Source organism: Triticum aestivum, chromosome 2B, assembly GCF_018294505.1.
Source record: "Triticum aestivum cultivar Chinese Spring chromosome 2B, IWGSC CS RefSeq v2.1, whole genome shotgun sequence".
Classification (NCBI taxonomy): domain Eukaryota; kingdom Viridiplantae; phylum Streptophyta; class Magnoliopsida; order Poales; family Poaceae; genus Triticum; species Triticum aestivum.
The window spans coordinates 54,530,835-54,543,963 of record NC_057798.1 but is presented as its reverse complement, the minus strand read 5'-3'; the positions used below and the strand labels follow the sequence as shown (position 1 = coordinate 54,543,963).

General features: G+C 49.0%; 1 protein-coding gene across 2 annotated transcripts; it reads right to left on the bottom strand.

Annotated features, from left to right (window-relative positions):
* Window positions 1-8,982: 8,982 nt before the first annotated feature.
* LOC123040368 (uncharacterized) lies at window positions 8,983-12,175 on the bottom strand. 2 transcript variants are annotated; one of them, XM_044463234.1, is made up of 6 exons: window positions 11,938-12,130; window positions 11,757-11,837; window positions 11,532-11,660; window positions 10,619-10,681; window positions 9,960-10,084; window positions 8,983-9,400 (listed from the first exon to the last, which is right to left on the bottom strand). In XM_044463234.1, exons 1-6 carry the CDS (start codon window positions 12,055-12,057, stop codon window positions 9,187-9,189), a joined length of 732 nt encoding a protein of 243 aa, XP_044319169.1. In that variant the 5' UTR covers window positions 12,058-12,130; the 3' UTR covers window positions 8,983-9,186. The 2 variants fall into 2 exon arrangements, with proteins under 2 accessions (XP_044319169.1, XP_044319168.1); XM_044463233.1 differs by having other exon boundaries at window positions 8,983-10,084; window positions 11,938-12,175.
* Between the last annotated feature and the right edge of the window lie 954 nt (window positions 12,176-13,129).

Genomic DNA, 13,129 nt, shown 5'->3' with positions numbered 1-13,129 from the left:
AGGGTCAAACGTGAAGCACATTAGTGCCGGTTTGTAAAAAAACCGGCACTAATGTGATCAATAGTGCCGGTTCGATTGGCTATGCATTAGTGCCGGTTCGTAATGAACCTTTAGTACCGGTTCGTGCCACGAACCGGTACTAAAGGGGTGGTGGCAGGCTGGCGTCAGGCCAGGGCCCCACGAGCCCCTTTAGTGACGGTTTGTGACACAAATCGGTACTAAAGGTCTAACCTATAGTACCGGTTTGCGTCACCAACCGGCACTATAGAGTCTTAACCTATAGTCCCAGTTGAAGACACAAACCGGCACTATAGGGCAATTTCCAAACTCTCCCCCCCCCCCCCCCCCCCCCCCCCCCCGTGTATCGCCATTTCAGTTTTAAAAAAATCAAAAGAAAATGATAAAAAATTCAGAAAATAAAATCTTTCGAGAGGTAGTTATATTACTACATCTACTAGTTAGGAAAATTTGAAAACTTAAATTTGGACATGTTTTGCAAAAAGTGTAGGGAAAATGTAAAACGGCTATAACTTTTGCATACGATGTCGGAAAAAAACGTATAATATATCCAAAATTCAGCACGAAAATCCGCATCCGATGGAGACTGCCTATGGCCTGTTTGGAATTTTTTAGAATCCTCAAATTCCAAAAGGAAAAAAAGATATGGTCAAATTTCAGTTTTTCTAAAAAAAATTGGTTAAATCTGGTCAAACTACTTATTCAAGAAGTATTAATGTTACTACATAATTATTCAAGAATATTAATGTTACTAAATAATAATTTCAATTTTTTAAATTTTGGTCAAATATGGTCAAACTATGGTCAAACTTATTCAAGAAATATTAGCGTTACTAAATAATTACTGTTTTTTTAGAATAATAGTTTCAAACTCAAACGGTGAAATGTGTGACTTCATGCTCAAGCTAAACTCCTGAAGGTTAATATGATTAACATCTTACTATTGTCAGGAAAACAACAAGTGCAGACTTGAAAACGAAGGAAAATAGAATCCGAAAGTTAAGCGTGCTTGGGCTGGAGTAGTGAGAGGGATGGATGACCGGTCGGGAAGTTAGATGATTTGGAATGAGTGATCCACACTTGAGCAGTTAAGAGAGGTGGTGATTAGAGACTAAATTATCAAATAATTCAGAAAAATTGAAAAAAAAGTCTTTTTTTTTTCCAAAATTTTCAAAAAAAAACCTTTAGTACCGGTTGGTAACACCAACCGGTACTAAAGGTCCCCCATACCAGGGCGTGAGCTCACGCCACGTGGTGGCACTTTAGCACCGGTTCGTGCCGAACCGATACTAAAGGGGGGGGCCTTTAGTGTCCACATTTTAGTGCCGGTTCCATAACCGGCACTAAAGGCCCTTACAAACCGGTTTTAAAGGTTCGTTTTCTACTAGTGTTAGTACCTGTTGAGATGTAAAAGGCAGGTGCTATTAAATTAGTAGAAGGTCACGTAAGATGGCACCAGAGATAGATGCGTTGAGTTTGTCGGTCAAGTTAGAGTCGACCATTATATAAGTCCATGTACGTGGGCCATGTAAAGGAGGTTATTTTTTTGGAAAACGATTCATTTCATCCGGCTGATATTACGTGAAACAAGGGTTCGCCGGCATCTGGTGCATGTGGTATGCATCTAGTGCAGCAAGGGTTCGCCGGCATCGCGACACGAGCTCGTGGGCCATTGAGTAGCGCCATGTGCTCAAGGGTTCACCGGTGAGACAATGGAGCATCACCCGGGCCGTCGGAGCATCACCGTTGGTGTGATAGAGCATCGTCGATCTGCCTGAACCTCACGAGTGCTACAATGGAGCATCGCCAGGCTGTCGGAGCATCACCGTTGGTGTGATGCAGCATCGTCCGTCTGCTTGAACCTCACAAGTGCTAAAATGGAGCATCGCTTGGCCGTCAGAGCATCATTGGACCTGCAATGTAGCATCATCGGTGCTATGATGAAGCATCGTCGGGTCGTCAGAACCTCGCGGGTGCTACAACGGAGCATCGCCGGCTGAGGGAACCTCACAGATGCTGCAACGAAGCATCGTCGGACGTCGGAACCTCAGGGTGCTACAACGGAGCATCGCCGGCTGATGGAACCTCACAGATGCTTCAATGGAACATTGTCTGATGCCGAAACCTCACGGGTGTTGCAAGGGAGAATCGCCGGCCGACAGAACCTTACAGATGGTGCAACGGAGCATCGTCTGACACCCAAACCTCACGGATGCTACAATGGAGCATCACCGGCCAACGGAACCTCATTGATGTTGCAACGGAGCATCGTCGGACATCGGAACCTCACGGGTGCTGCAACGGAGCATCGCCGGCCGGCGGAACCTCATGAATGCTGCAATGGAGCATCGTCTGACACTCAAACCTCACGGGTGCTACAATGGAGCATCGCCGGCCGACGGAACCTCACGGATGTTGCAACGAAACATCATCGGATGTCGGTACCTCACGGTTGCTGCAACAGAGCATCGCTGGCCGACGGAATCTTACAGATGCAGCAACGGAGCATCGTCTAACACCGAAACCTCAATGGTGCTGCAACGGAGTATCGCCGGCCGATGGAACCGCACAGATGGTGCAACGGAGCATCGTCTGACACCGAATCCTCACGGGTGCTACAATGGAGCATCGCATCCCGACGGAATCTCATGGATGTTGCAACGGAGCCGTCGGATGTCAGAATCTCACGGGTGTTGCAACGGAGCATCACCGCCGACGAAACCTCATGGGTGCTGCAACGGAGCATCGCCGGCTGATGGAACCTCACGGATGCTGCAACGGAGCTTCGTCAGACGCCAGAACCTCGCGGTTGCTACAACAAAGCATCGCCGGCCGCCGAAACCTCATGGACGCTGCAACGGATCGTCACCAGTGTTGTTATGGAGCATTGTTGGGCCGTCGTCGCATCGTCGGTGCTATAATAGAGCATCGCTGATGCTTCAATGGATGGTTGCAGGCTCGCAGTAGCTTCGTTGCCGCAACCCGGTGTTGCAGCCGTGGTCGGTGCGTGGCGAGCTCGTGAGTGTTTTTCTGTGCGATGACTAGCGACGGTTCATGGTGCAGGCTGAAGCTGGTGCTGCATGTCGTCCAAATGTGGTTCATCGCGTCGGAAGTGTGGATTACGTGTTGCACTCGTGTACATGCCTGATGGATGACTGGAGTAGCTGCGGGAGATATATCATACATGGCGTATTGGGATGAAAGCGGTGGCGTGGTCAAGGAATCAAGCGGACCAAATCGATGCTAATCAACGATTGGCTAGGCGGCTGATCTTACGAAAAAGATCAGCCGGCTGCTAGCGGCTGATGCCTAGCAGCCGCCTATTTTTTTATGAAATCGACACCATGTGTGTGCAGGGTAGACAAAGTTTTGAAGGGATCTTAGAAAACCTATGTGTTACAGTTTTTCTTGGTGGAAATTGTTTTGCGCGTGAGTACCTTCGAGATTGGTTTTCTCGTGCTGGGCCGCAAGGTTCAAACCCTGTACTTCGTGTACATCGCGTGCGCAGGCGAGAGGTTGCTGCTACTAAAGGTAGAGTGCCGTGAAAGGTCGGGCCGTAACAACGGATCGGATCTCGCCACGAGGTTCGGTCTATATCAGCTTGCGTGGCAGCGGCCCATCTACCTCTCACAGTCCATATTTATGATGCACGCGCGAGCGGCCCTGCCTGGCAGCCACCCCAGCCGAGCGGTCGTGGTCCCTTTTAATGTGGAAGTCGTGGATCGATGGGAGTCCACACTTTCACTCCCAGCGACACGTGCCTCCTCGAAGCCCGACATGCTCGCCTTCTCCAAACCCTAGCTCCACCTTGCCGCCGGCTACCATGGGATGACATTGGATCTTCCTCCGGCCATTGTCACCGCTCCACCCCTCCACATCCACCTCTACCTCCGGCACCACATTCCACGTTGCGTGTGGCCGGACCTCGCATAAGGCCATACGTGAAGGCGGAGATTTGCAAGCGTTACTGGGAGTCAAGCACGCCGCTGCGATCATGCGACGTGCACCTTCCCAATAACCGGCATCTCTCCGCGGATTAGGTGCCCATCCCACCGATCCCGGTGAGCGACCGCGCTCGACGCGAGGAGGTGGCCTGCCGTCGGACCTTGATAACCACTGGAGGTATGCCGTGGAATCCCTGTTGTGGGACACATGGCTCTGCGACGAGCACGATCTACATCGGCAATCGTTCTTTGTCGATCATGCTCCAAGCCTGCCCCACCGCGAGCGCGCCGTCAGCCCTCCCCAGCCACGCGGACATAGGCTGGTCCGCGGACTGACGCCAATGCCATCCCTGACGTCGTCCCCGCCACTGCCCGCTCAGACGACAACCGAGGAGGAGGAGGAGCTGGTGAGGCGGGTCATGGATGACTCCCTCCACACCCATGACGAGCCCAGTGACAGGGCCTCAAACACATGATAGCCCTCACCATGGCCGGCAGCGTCGCCACCCCAGAGTTCGACGTCGTGGTGCAGGAGGAGGCCATGGAGGGCGTGTAGCAGCAGGAGGAGGAGGATCCCACGCCATGGAACCCAGCACTGGTCGGCCAGAAGTGGTCCTGGACGGAGGCGGTCTATCACGGCGAGGCCTAGTCATTGTCCCCGCCATAGGAAGAGGTGGTGTAGGCGCCTCTGCATCCACCTCCACCCGCGCCTGCCGCCTGGCAGGGGCCGCCAGCCCACCTGTGGATGCCACCGCCCTACATCGACCTCACGGGTAAAGAGGACGAGGACGACGGCGACAACTGAAGGCGACGGCGGCCACGGTGGCGACGGGCTTCTAGTTTTTTTATGTCGTTTCAATTTTAAGTTTGTTTAAGAATGTGCTGGACTGGACTTGGGCCGTTTATGTGAATATTTAAGGTTTTTAAATTATTTTGCAATGTCTATTTGGGTTAGATTTGGGTGAAAATTGCTAGTCCTTTTGAAGGACAATTTGGGATGTGGCAGCCCGGTTGGGCGCACCGACGACTGAACGACTCCATCCGGACGAGTGTGTCCGTTTGCCACCCCAAACGACAAAATCCGGATAAAATGGATGTTTGTTTGGGTTCGTGAGTGTGAGTTGGCCTTAGGTGAGAACAGTAAGCTCGGAGAAAGAGAAATGAAACATTTTTTGTCGGTTGATGTAGAAACAGATTTGTACCCTAAAAAAATTGGCATTGATAAATATGAAATAAAATACATATACATATGTAAAAGGGCAGCGCTAGGTGCCGGTCGCATGCGTCAGTGTGTCTCCAACCCCGCATCGTAAACACGCACGACAGGGGGGGGGGGAGTAAAAAAGAGGAGAGGGCGCTCCATTCCAGCTTGGATCACCAGAGCCCCGCTCGCCGCCTTGTCGTCGACGACGCTTCATTCCAGCAAAAGGCCGACGACGATCTAGCTAAAACGCATTCGCTGGTTCCAGCACCCGCGACGTCTGGTTCTAGCAAAAAACGTCGTTGCTCCCCTCGTTGGTTGTAGCTCAGCGTGCAGATGGCAACAATTTGGGCCACCGGTTGTAGCAATCACCACCGCCAGTTCCAGCTTTTTGGTTGGCCGGTTGTAGCGCCCTATCATCACCATGGTCGTCGCCGGTCGTAACATTGGCAGTAACTGATTCCAACAAAATTGCATCATCGTTTCAGCAAAAAACGATGCCCGGCCTTCATCCATCGACCTCGCCTTCCAGCTTTTGCTGTCACCAGTTCCAGTAATTAGGGCCATAGGTTCCAGGAAAAAACACCATCGCTCGCGAGTCGTAGCAAAGTTGCCCTTGGAGTAGCTTTCCTTGTTGTTGGTAGTAGCTTTTTACATAGTCGGTTCCAGCATCCACCTGGTCGATTGCAGCATCCTGACGTCGCTGTTGTAGCATCTTGTGGTCGCCGTCCCAACCATGGTGCACTACTGGTGATTGAACTTTTGCACTTTGATATGTTTTTATTACAAAGAAGCCTAATGGACGAAGTTGACAGTATATCTACTGGTGATCGAGTTGGAGTTGCCAACATCAAGATACCCATGATTCCTATAGTTTGCATTTGTAATGATTATAGCCTAAGGCTGAAGAGCCCTGTAAATTGAAGTTTGCTACTCAACTTTAGGAATCCAACAAAGCAGCAGGTTATTTCTTGCCACCATATATTGTAATAATTTATTAAAAAAATATTATTGGTCTACCTAATGTTATCATTGCTTCTGACAGTGAAAACTGGCATGCTGTTCTCGATTGGGTTTGTTGCGACTCATTTTATCTTATTCAAACCCGCCTGCAATTTTTGGGAGAGTACGCAGCGGAATGTGACACCTAAACGTTGCTTGGCGACATTGTTTAGTGGCTAATTAATATAACTAGAAATACTTATTATTTTGAATGTCGTTTGATTCTCTTGATTCAGCTTTAATCGTGGTCCGGATGCCTAAAATTAAAACTAGAAATTTCAACCAAATGCAAATGCAAAAATAAAGACAAAAGGAGAGAGATAGTAATCAATTCGTGTGATACAATGACTGAACGACAGATGTACAATGTTGTTTCTTTTTGCCAATGATGACGGATCTAGTGGACGAGACAATGAACAAACACTACTAACTTGAACAGACACTACGCGTAATGATGTATGGATTTAGAAAAGCAGGACCTAATAATTAGGGCGGCGTGGCACAGGCGCGCGTGCCCTTCTTGAAGCGGCCCAGCGCTCGCAGTCGTTGTCGAGCGCGGCTAGCTGGGCGAGGCGTGAGCTCCAGCGCTGCAGCTGCCACTCGCAGCGCCTATATATTCCTCATCAAAATGATCGATGAAAATAAGAGTCTTGTTAATTAGGGCGGCGTGGCAGGCGCGCGTGCCCTTCTTGAAGCGACGACCCAGCGGTCGTAGTCGTTGTCGACAGCGGCTAGCTGGGCGAGGCGCGAGCTCCAACGCTGCAGCGCCCACTGGTATTCAGGGTCCTCTCCTCCCAGTAGTTGCACTTGTACTGCTTCTCTATCATCACGTCGCACTGCCCCTCCTCCCGCTCGTAGCTTCTCTTCGTCCCCACCGCCGCCGGCAACTCGGCCGCGACGACGACGTCCATCGCTTCTCTCCTTCCGGCGATCGATCGTTTCCCAGCGTCGATGGCTGTTGATCCTGTAGTAGCTAGCTAGGCCGGCCGGGTCCGGGTCCTTGATTTTATGGGGCCGATCCATCGACTCCCGATCGACCTCGATCGGTTGGGGTTGGTCCTGAGAGTCCGTGACCGACTGCTCCTGCCCCTCTCTCTCACCAAAAAAAAATTCTATGAAACCGGGTCTCACGGACTAGTAGGTAAGACTCATCCTGATGAATGACACGTGACATTCACAAATCACAAAACATTTACCCCACCCTCACCTGAAATCAGAGGGGAGAGAGATTAGATGCTTTGTGATTTGTGAATGCCACGTGTCATCCATCAGGACGGGTCTCACCTGCTTTATATGAGACTTGGTCTCATATAATTTTTTTTCCTCTCTCACCGACTCTCTTCCGGGGGCTGCCGCTACAACAACATCATCTCTCGCGGGTAAATCCTAGTATTTGTGGCGGATATCAGGCAAACACGCACAACTGTTGGGCCGGCCCAACCAGAGATTTCCAACATACTCCCTTTTGTGACCACCCACAAAAAAAAAGACCTTCCTTGACCAGTATTTCATTCCTTATTTTTTGAGGAAAATGCTATCACGACTGTTTATGTTTCACATGTGAAAAAAGATCGATACATCGTTCGATAAAGCATCAACCAAAAAAACCTGAAGGCTCCAAATTCCATACAATGGCCCGTGAGACATCCACTTTGCTGGCTAGTACATCCGCCGCCATATTGGCTTCCCTGGGCAATGATTAAACTTAACGGGGTTGAAGTTTTGACATAAAAAGGTACATTCCTCGAAAATTATTGCCGCCGGAACAAGGGAGTTTCCGCCACTCTGCATCACCTCAATTACTCCCATGCAGGAGGCTTCAACCACAAGACTGTGGCATCCGATGTCACCTGCCAAAACGAGGCCATCTCGAAGTCCTCTGGCTTTCTGCATCTACCACGAACGGTATATGACTGCAAGAGGCAACCACGAAAGCGTCGTTTTGGGTCGCGAAGAATTGCTTCCTCTAGTCTCCGTCGTTTCGGCATCTACCACAAACGGTATATGATTTTTCCTTTTTGCGAGAAAAACGGTATATTACTGCAGGAGGTAGCCAGGAGAATTGATGCGGATCCTCCGGATCCACTGTCCTAGTCAAACGTGGTGTCCACATTTAATTTAACGCACCCTTCTGATGGTTTTACCCAACCATGACCCTAAATACAACTACCACACCGTTCTTCTGTGCTCTTGAGAATTTGTTTTGCTAACGTGGATATTGCCTGGTTTCTTCTGGTAATTTTTCCCTTCGCCCTTCTCATTACATTCATGATTTTTCTTCGTCAAATTTTTAAACATTGTTATTTCTTTTGCGCCTTGAATTCAATTCAGGGTCTACCCAAGACACAGTTGATTACCGAAAACAGTCTTGAATTCAATTCAGTTGCAATGAGTTCAGTTGAGTTGCAATGAATATCTAGCTAGAACAGACCGAATCTAGATCAAGATCTAGCTAAGATGTACCCCCCCCCCCCCCCCCCCCCCTCTCCATGTGTGGCACTTATATTATCATTCAAAAAGAATAATGGGGTATTTTCACCGTTCAAGATCAAGCTTGAACCAGCAATCAATTTAATACTATCACACAGAGCTGGTGACACAAAATTGACACTATTGGATTAACATTCAGAAGCGATCTCTTTCGGATGTGTTATTTTTTCACTGTTACTCCCTCCGTTCATAAATATAAGTCTTTTTAGAGATTCTAATGTGGGCTACATACGGAGTAAAATGAGTGAATTTAGACTCTAAAGTATGTCCATATACGTCCGTATGTAGTCCATATTGAAATATCCAAAAAGACATATATCTAGGAACAAAGGGAGAACAAAACATTGCATATTTCCAAGCAGATCTTGAATCTGGTCAACCAAAAATAATGCGTTAATGTTTCTCAACAGAGGGGCCTATGGAGGGAGTAACATTGAACAACAGTTTTTCCCATCTTATCATGCATGGGGCAACAGAGTCTCCACAAGCATTTGCGGATACATGAATTATCTACGACATAGCAGTACAGGATCAAATCTGCGTCGGGTCACACAACTCAACTCGGCGCAGCTCCCCTGTGTTGAGTGCGAACTTACGGTGCTGCGACAACACGGATGGAACTACTAGGCTTTCCTTTTTCAGGCCAGCTACATCGTCGAGGAAAGATGGGGTTTCCCTGGTTCCACTGAGTACCGCTTGAAAGATCTGTAGTGGATCCCCATGGCCGACAATAAGAACAGCAGAGCTGCAGCATGCAAGTCAGCTCCAGAGTGATATACAGAAGGAAGCACAGCTAAAGAAATGTTAAGCTGTAACTTGAACAAGTCATGCATCAAATCTGCATGGAACTGTTAGAACTTCAGCATTCTGGACTACTAATTGATAGCTTGGCCAAGGCAGCTCTGTAACGTAAACCTTTTTAGTGGTTCCTCATGTTTAAGTACTTATCTGCACTCAATAGACTGTCTAAGGCAATTGTATGAGTTGTTATCACTATGTACCAAATTGTGAACCTTACCATTCTTTCCAGATAATAAGATCTCTAACAAAGTAGATGGAAAACTGAAAAGGCATGGCAAGACATGCAACTCTGCTTTACAAAAAGATCACTGGACACTGAATTACAGCCTGTCGGTTTATACTCTATAGATTTTTTTTTACTTCTTATTAACTGACATATATTGATTGTTTTATGCAAGCCATTTATATAGAATTCGGTAATGGTATAATACCAAATACATGTAACAGAACATGAATAAACAAATATATCATTTGGATTCTCATAGTAATGCAAGCACAAGTACCCATGAAACTCCACGTCTGTAATAGACAGCACCCCTGCAAGTCTACTAGCAACATCTGCAACACTCTCGCCACCTTCTGGAGCCATAAAGGGGTCTGCTTCATCTATCGCCCATACCTCTGCATACTACCACATCATGTCAGATTTAATAACTGGCAGATAAGATAAGATCAGAAGGGACACCACGGACCACCAAAAGGAGGATTTGCTCTTAAATGTTGAAGGACACAACTTGTCCAAACAAAAGTTTAATGGTGCCCAGCAGACCAACCAACTCGGCATTGCCCATATAATCGCTGCTCAATTATCATTGGTATACATGGCAATGGTATCTCTTGAACATCGTTTGAGCTCTGACTGAATGGAATAGCTGGGTATAAGCAAATTGATGCGCTGACTAACACGTAACAATATATAGGCATGCAAGTAGAAGTTTCGACATAACCAGTACATGAGCACTATGTGCTATTGATCTATCAGTAGGTTGGGATAGACCATCATTCGATATGCTAATGATAAGTTCTTGGCTAAAATAGTACTCTTTTGATGCTCCATGATATGCACATTTGATGCCCCTATGAGTTTTGATAAGCATGTTTATTCACATCATTACAATCCTTGAAAGAATCTCCAGGGTCCAATACATGAGTACAAACTCACCTTCTCATGTGAAAGCAACTCATATGATGGTCCAAAATAACGTTCACGAAGTTCTACGGTTGCCTGCAAAAGAAACTCTGATGAGCGGACTAGATGGTCACAATTGCAGAGCTTAATAATGCACATCAGAACTATTAATTTTATGAACAAAGTGCTCCCTAATGCTTGAGCAACTTTGAAGGATTCCACTATGTATTGTTAACCATGGAGAAAACATCTCAAAGATCATGATGTTCCACTGAATGATAGAATTGGGTTCACGAAAACTAGGAGACTAAGCCGCTTTCAGTTGTAGCGGTTTTTATTTCTTAGTTAGTTTTACTGGTCTTTATTAGTGCATTATTTTGCAGATTCCGTTCACAGTATAATTGTTCTACAGAATGACCACTATTTGCTGCCTCTTGCGACTTCTCTGAAATTGTTCACTTTATTTCTGCAGAAATAAGAGGTGGCAGGACTACTAGCTCTCGACACGGGGAAACACCAATACTCTGTTTTTTCCATTAGATGGGACTTCCACATGCAGAAATTTCGGATTATAGATAGTTTGGTCTTACACGAGCGTGGATATAATGACCCCATCACTTATGTATACAAATTACCACTGTTATCATCATGTTTTTTTCTACCAACACATGGAAATTTAGCAAATGTAAACCTTACTACTTCAGAAAGGTAACTCATATCATGCCCAAACGAACCCAAAGGCTACATCCTCGATACAGATATCCAAAGTTCAAACATGAAGAACAATGAGACTGAAAGTACTTGCTTCACACCCATTCAGATGCCTATGCTATTGCTATGCACACACTTGGCTCGCCAATATGAGAGACTTAGCATGCAATCCATCACCATTATCTTGTTTAAAACTGAACATGGTTACATCTAGTAGTAGGATTAAGCCGCTCACCTTGCAGCTAGGACCCTCAAATGGGACGCCCAGCACGCCGGCGACCACTCTAGCCGTCTCCGTCGTCCGCGAGAACGGCGAATAGCAGATCTTGACACAGCCCACCGGCACACCCATCTCCTCAAGCTCCTGCGCGCACAGAATCAGCCACTTCCCCCAATCGGCAATCGCTACCGCATATCCCCCATCCAAGAAGAAGCCATAGATTCGAGCACGACCCCGTACCTTCCGGAGCGACTCGCCGGCGGAGCGCGCCTGCTCGACGCCCTGCGGGGCCAGCCCGAACTCCGGCTTCGTGCCGTTCTCCTGCCAGGGCCATCACAATTAACCGAAGCTCCGGACTGGATTTAGCAATTATGGCAAGAGGGAGATCGAAGACGGCGAGCTGGGACGGAGGGAGTGGTACCAGGGAGGAGACGATGAGGCCGCGCTCGTTGGGGACGCTGCGGCCGTGGCGGAGGATCCAGTACCTGTTCCGGAAGGCGGGCGGCGCCGCCGCCGGCGACTTGCCGGTCGAACCCTTCATTTGGGAGGACAAACCGCACTCTGCTCCTCTCCAACGGTAATTGCCTTTGGCTCGACTGATGCCTTAACCTCTGTTTCTGCGGACAGCAGCAAGTTTGGCACAACTAAAGTAATTAACGGGATGTGATTTCTAGTAGTAGCTTGATTTCTTATTTTTTAGTTTTATGTATAGACACATTTTAGGTGTAGATTCCCACTAGGGCCCCAAAACCCCCTCCCCAAGCCACTTTTTAGGCGCCGGCGGTTAAAAAAGCTCCCAGTCACACCCCCACGGCGTTGTTTTTCATCGGATTTGGGCAAAATTAGCCTCGGCGGTCCCAGGGAGCCCCCCCGGGGGTCACTTGGGACGCCCGACGCTATTATGTGCATGCAGATACCCCCACCAGTCAACCTCTCTCACCTCCTTTTTCTGTTAGGCCCACCGCAAAAAAGAATCTCCTCTCTCTCCGCACGAAGCCGCGAGAAAGGAAGAGAGAGAGAGAGAGAGATATCGGGCGATGGCGTCCGCCGTGCCATGGAAGCCATTGTTCTGGCAGCGCATCCGCGACGCCTCCGCTCTCGCCGTCGCCGTCGGCGACTACCTCGCCATCGTGGCCCTCGACCTCGGCCTTCCTTTGCCTCCCAGGGGCGCCGACGTCGATCATGCAGTCTCCTTGGTCGGAGACTGCGAGGAGAAGCTAGCCAAGGTCGGCAAGATTCTCGGGTTCTTGTTGTCTTCGTTGGGGACCGTGGAGCTGCTGGTGTGGAGCGACGATGCGTTGGAGAAGCAGCTCCAACCGAGGGCGCGCCAGGCCAGGGTGAGTGCCGGTGCAGCCTACGACGACGTGGCGTCTTCCCACGGCCCCATCGGAGCAGCGCGCCGCCTTCTTGCTCCAGGCGACCTCCTACGGCCCCATGTTGATCGGGTGGTCCTCGCCGCCGTCGCGGCGGCTGTCGAGCAGCTCCACGGGGCGGAGGCCGCGCTACATACCGGCGGCGACCTGGCTCTGCCACGCACTGTGCTGCCCCAGAGCTTTGACTCCGTCACCCGCACAACCGCGGGCGCGGCGTGCCCCGGCGCCAAGGGGCCGAGG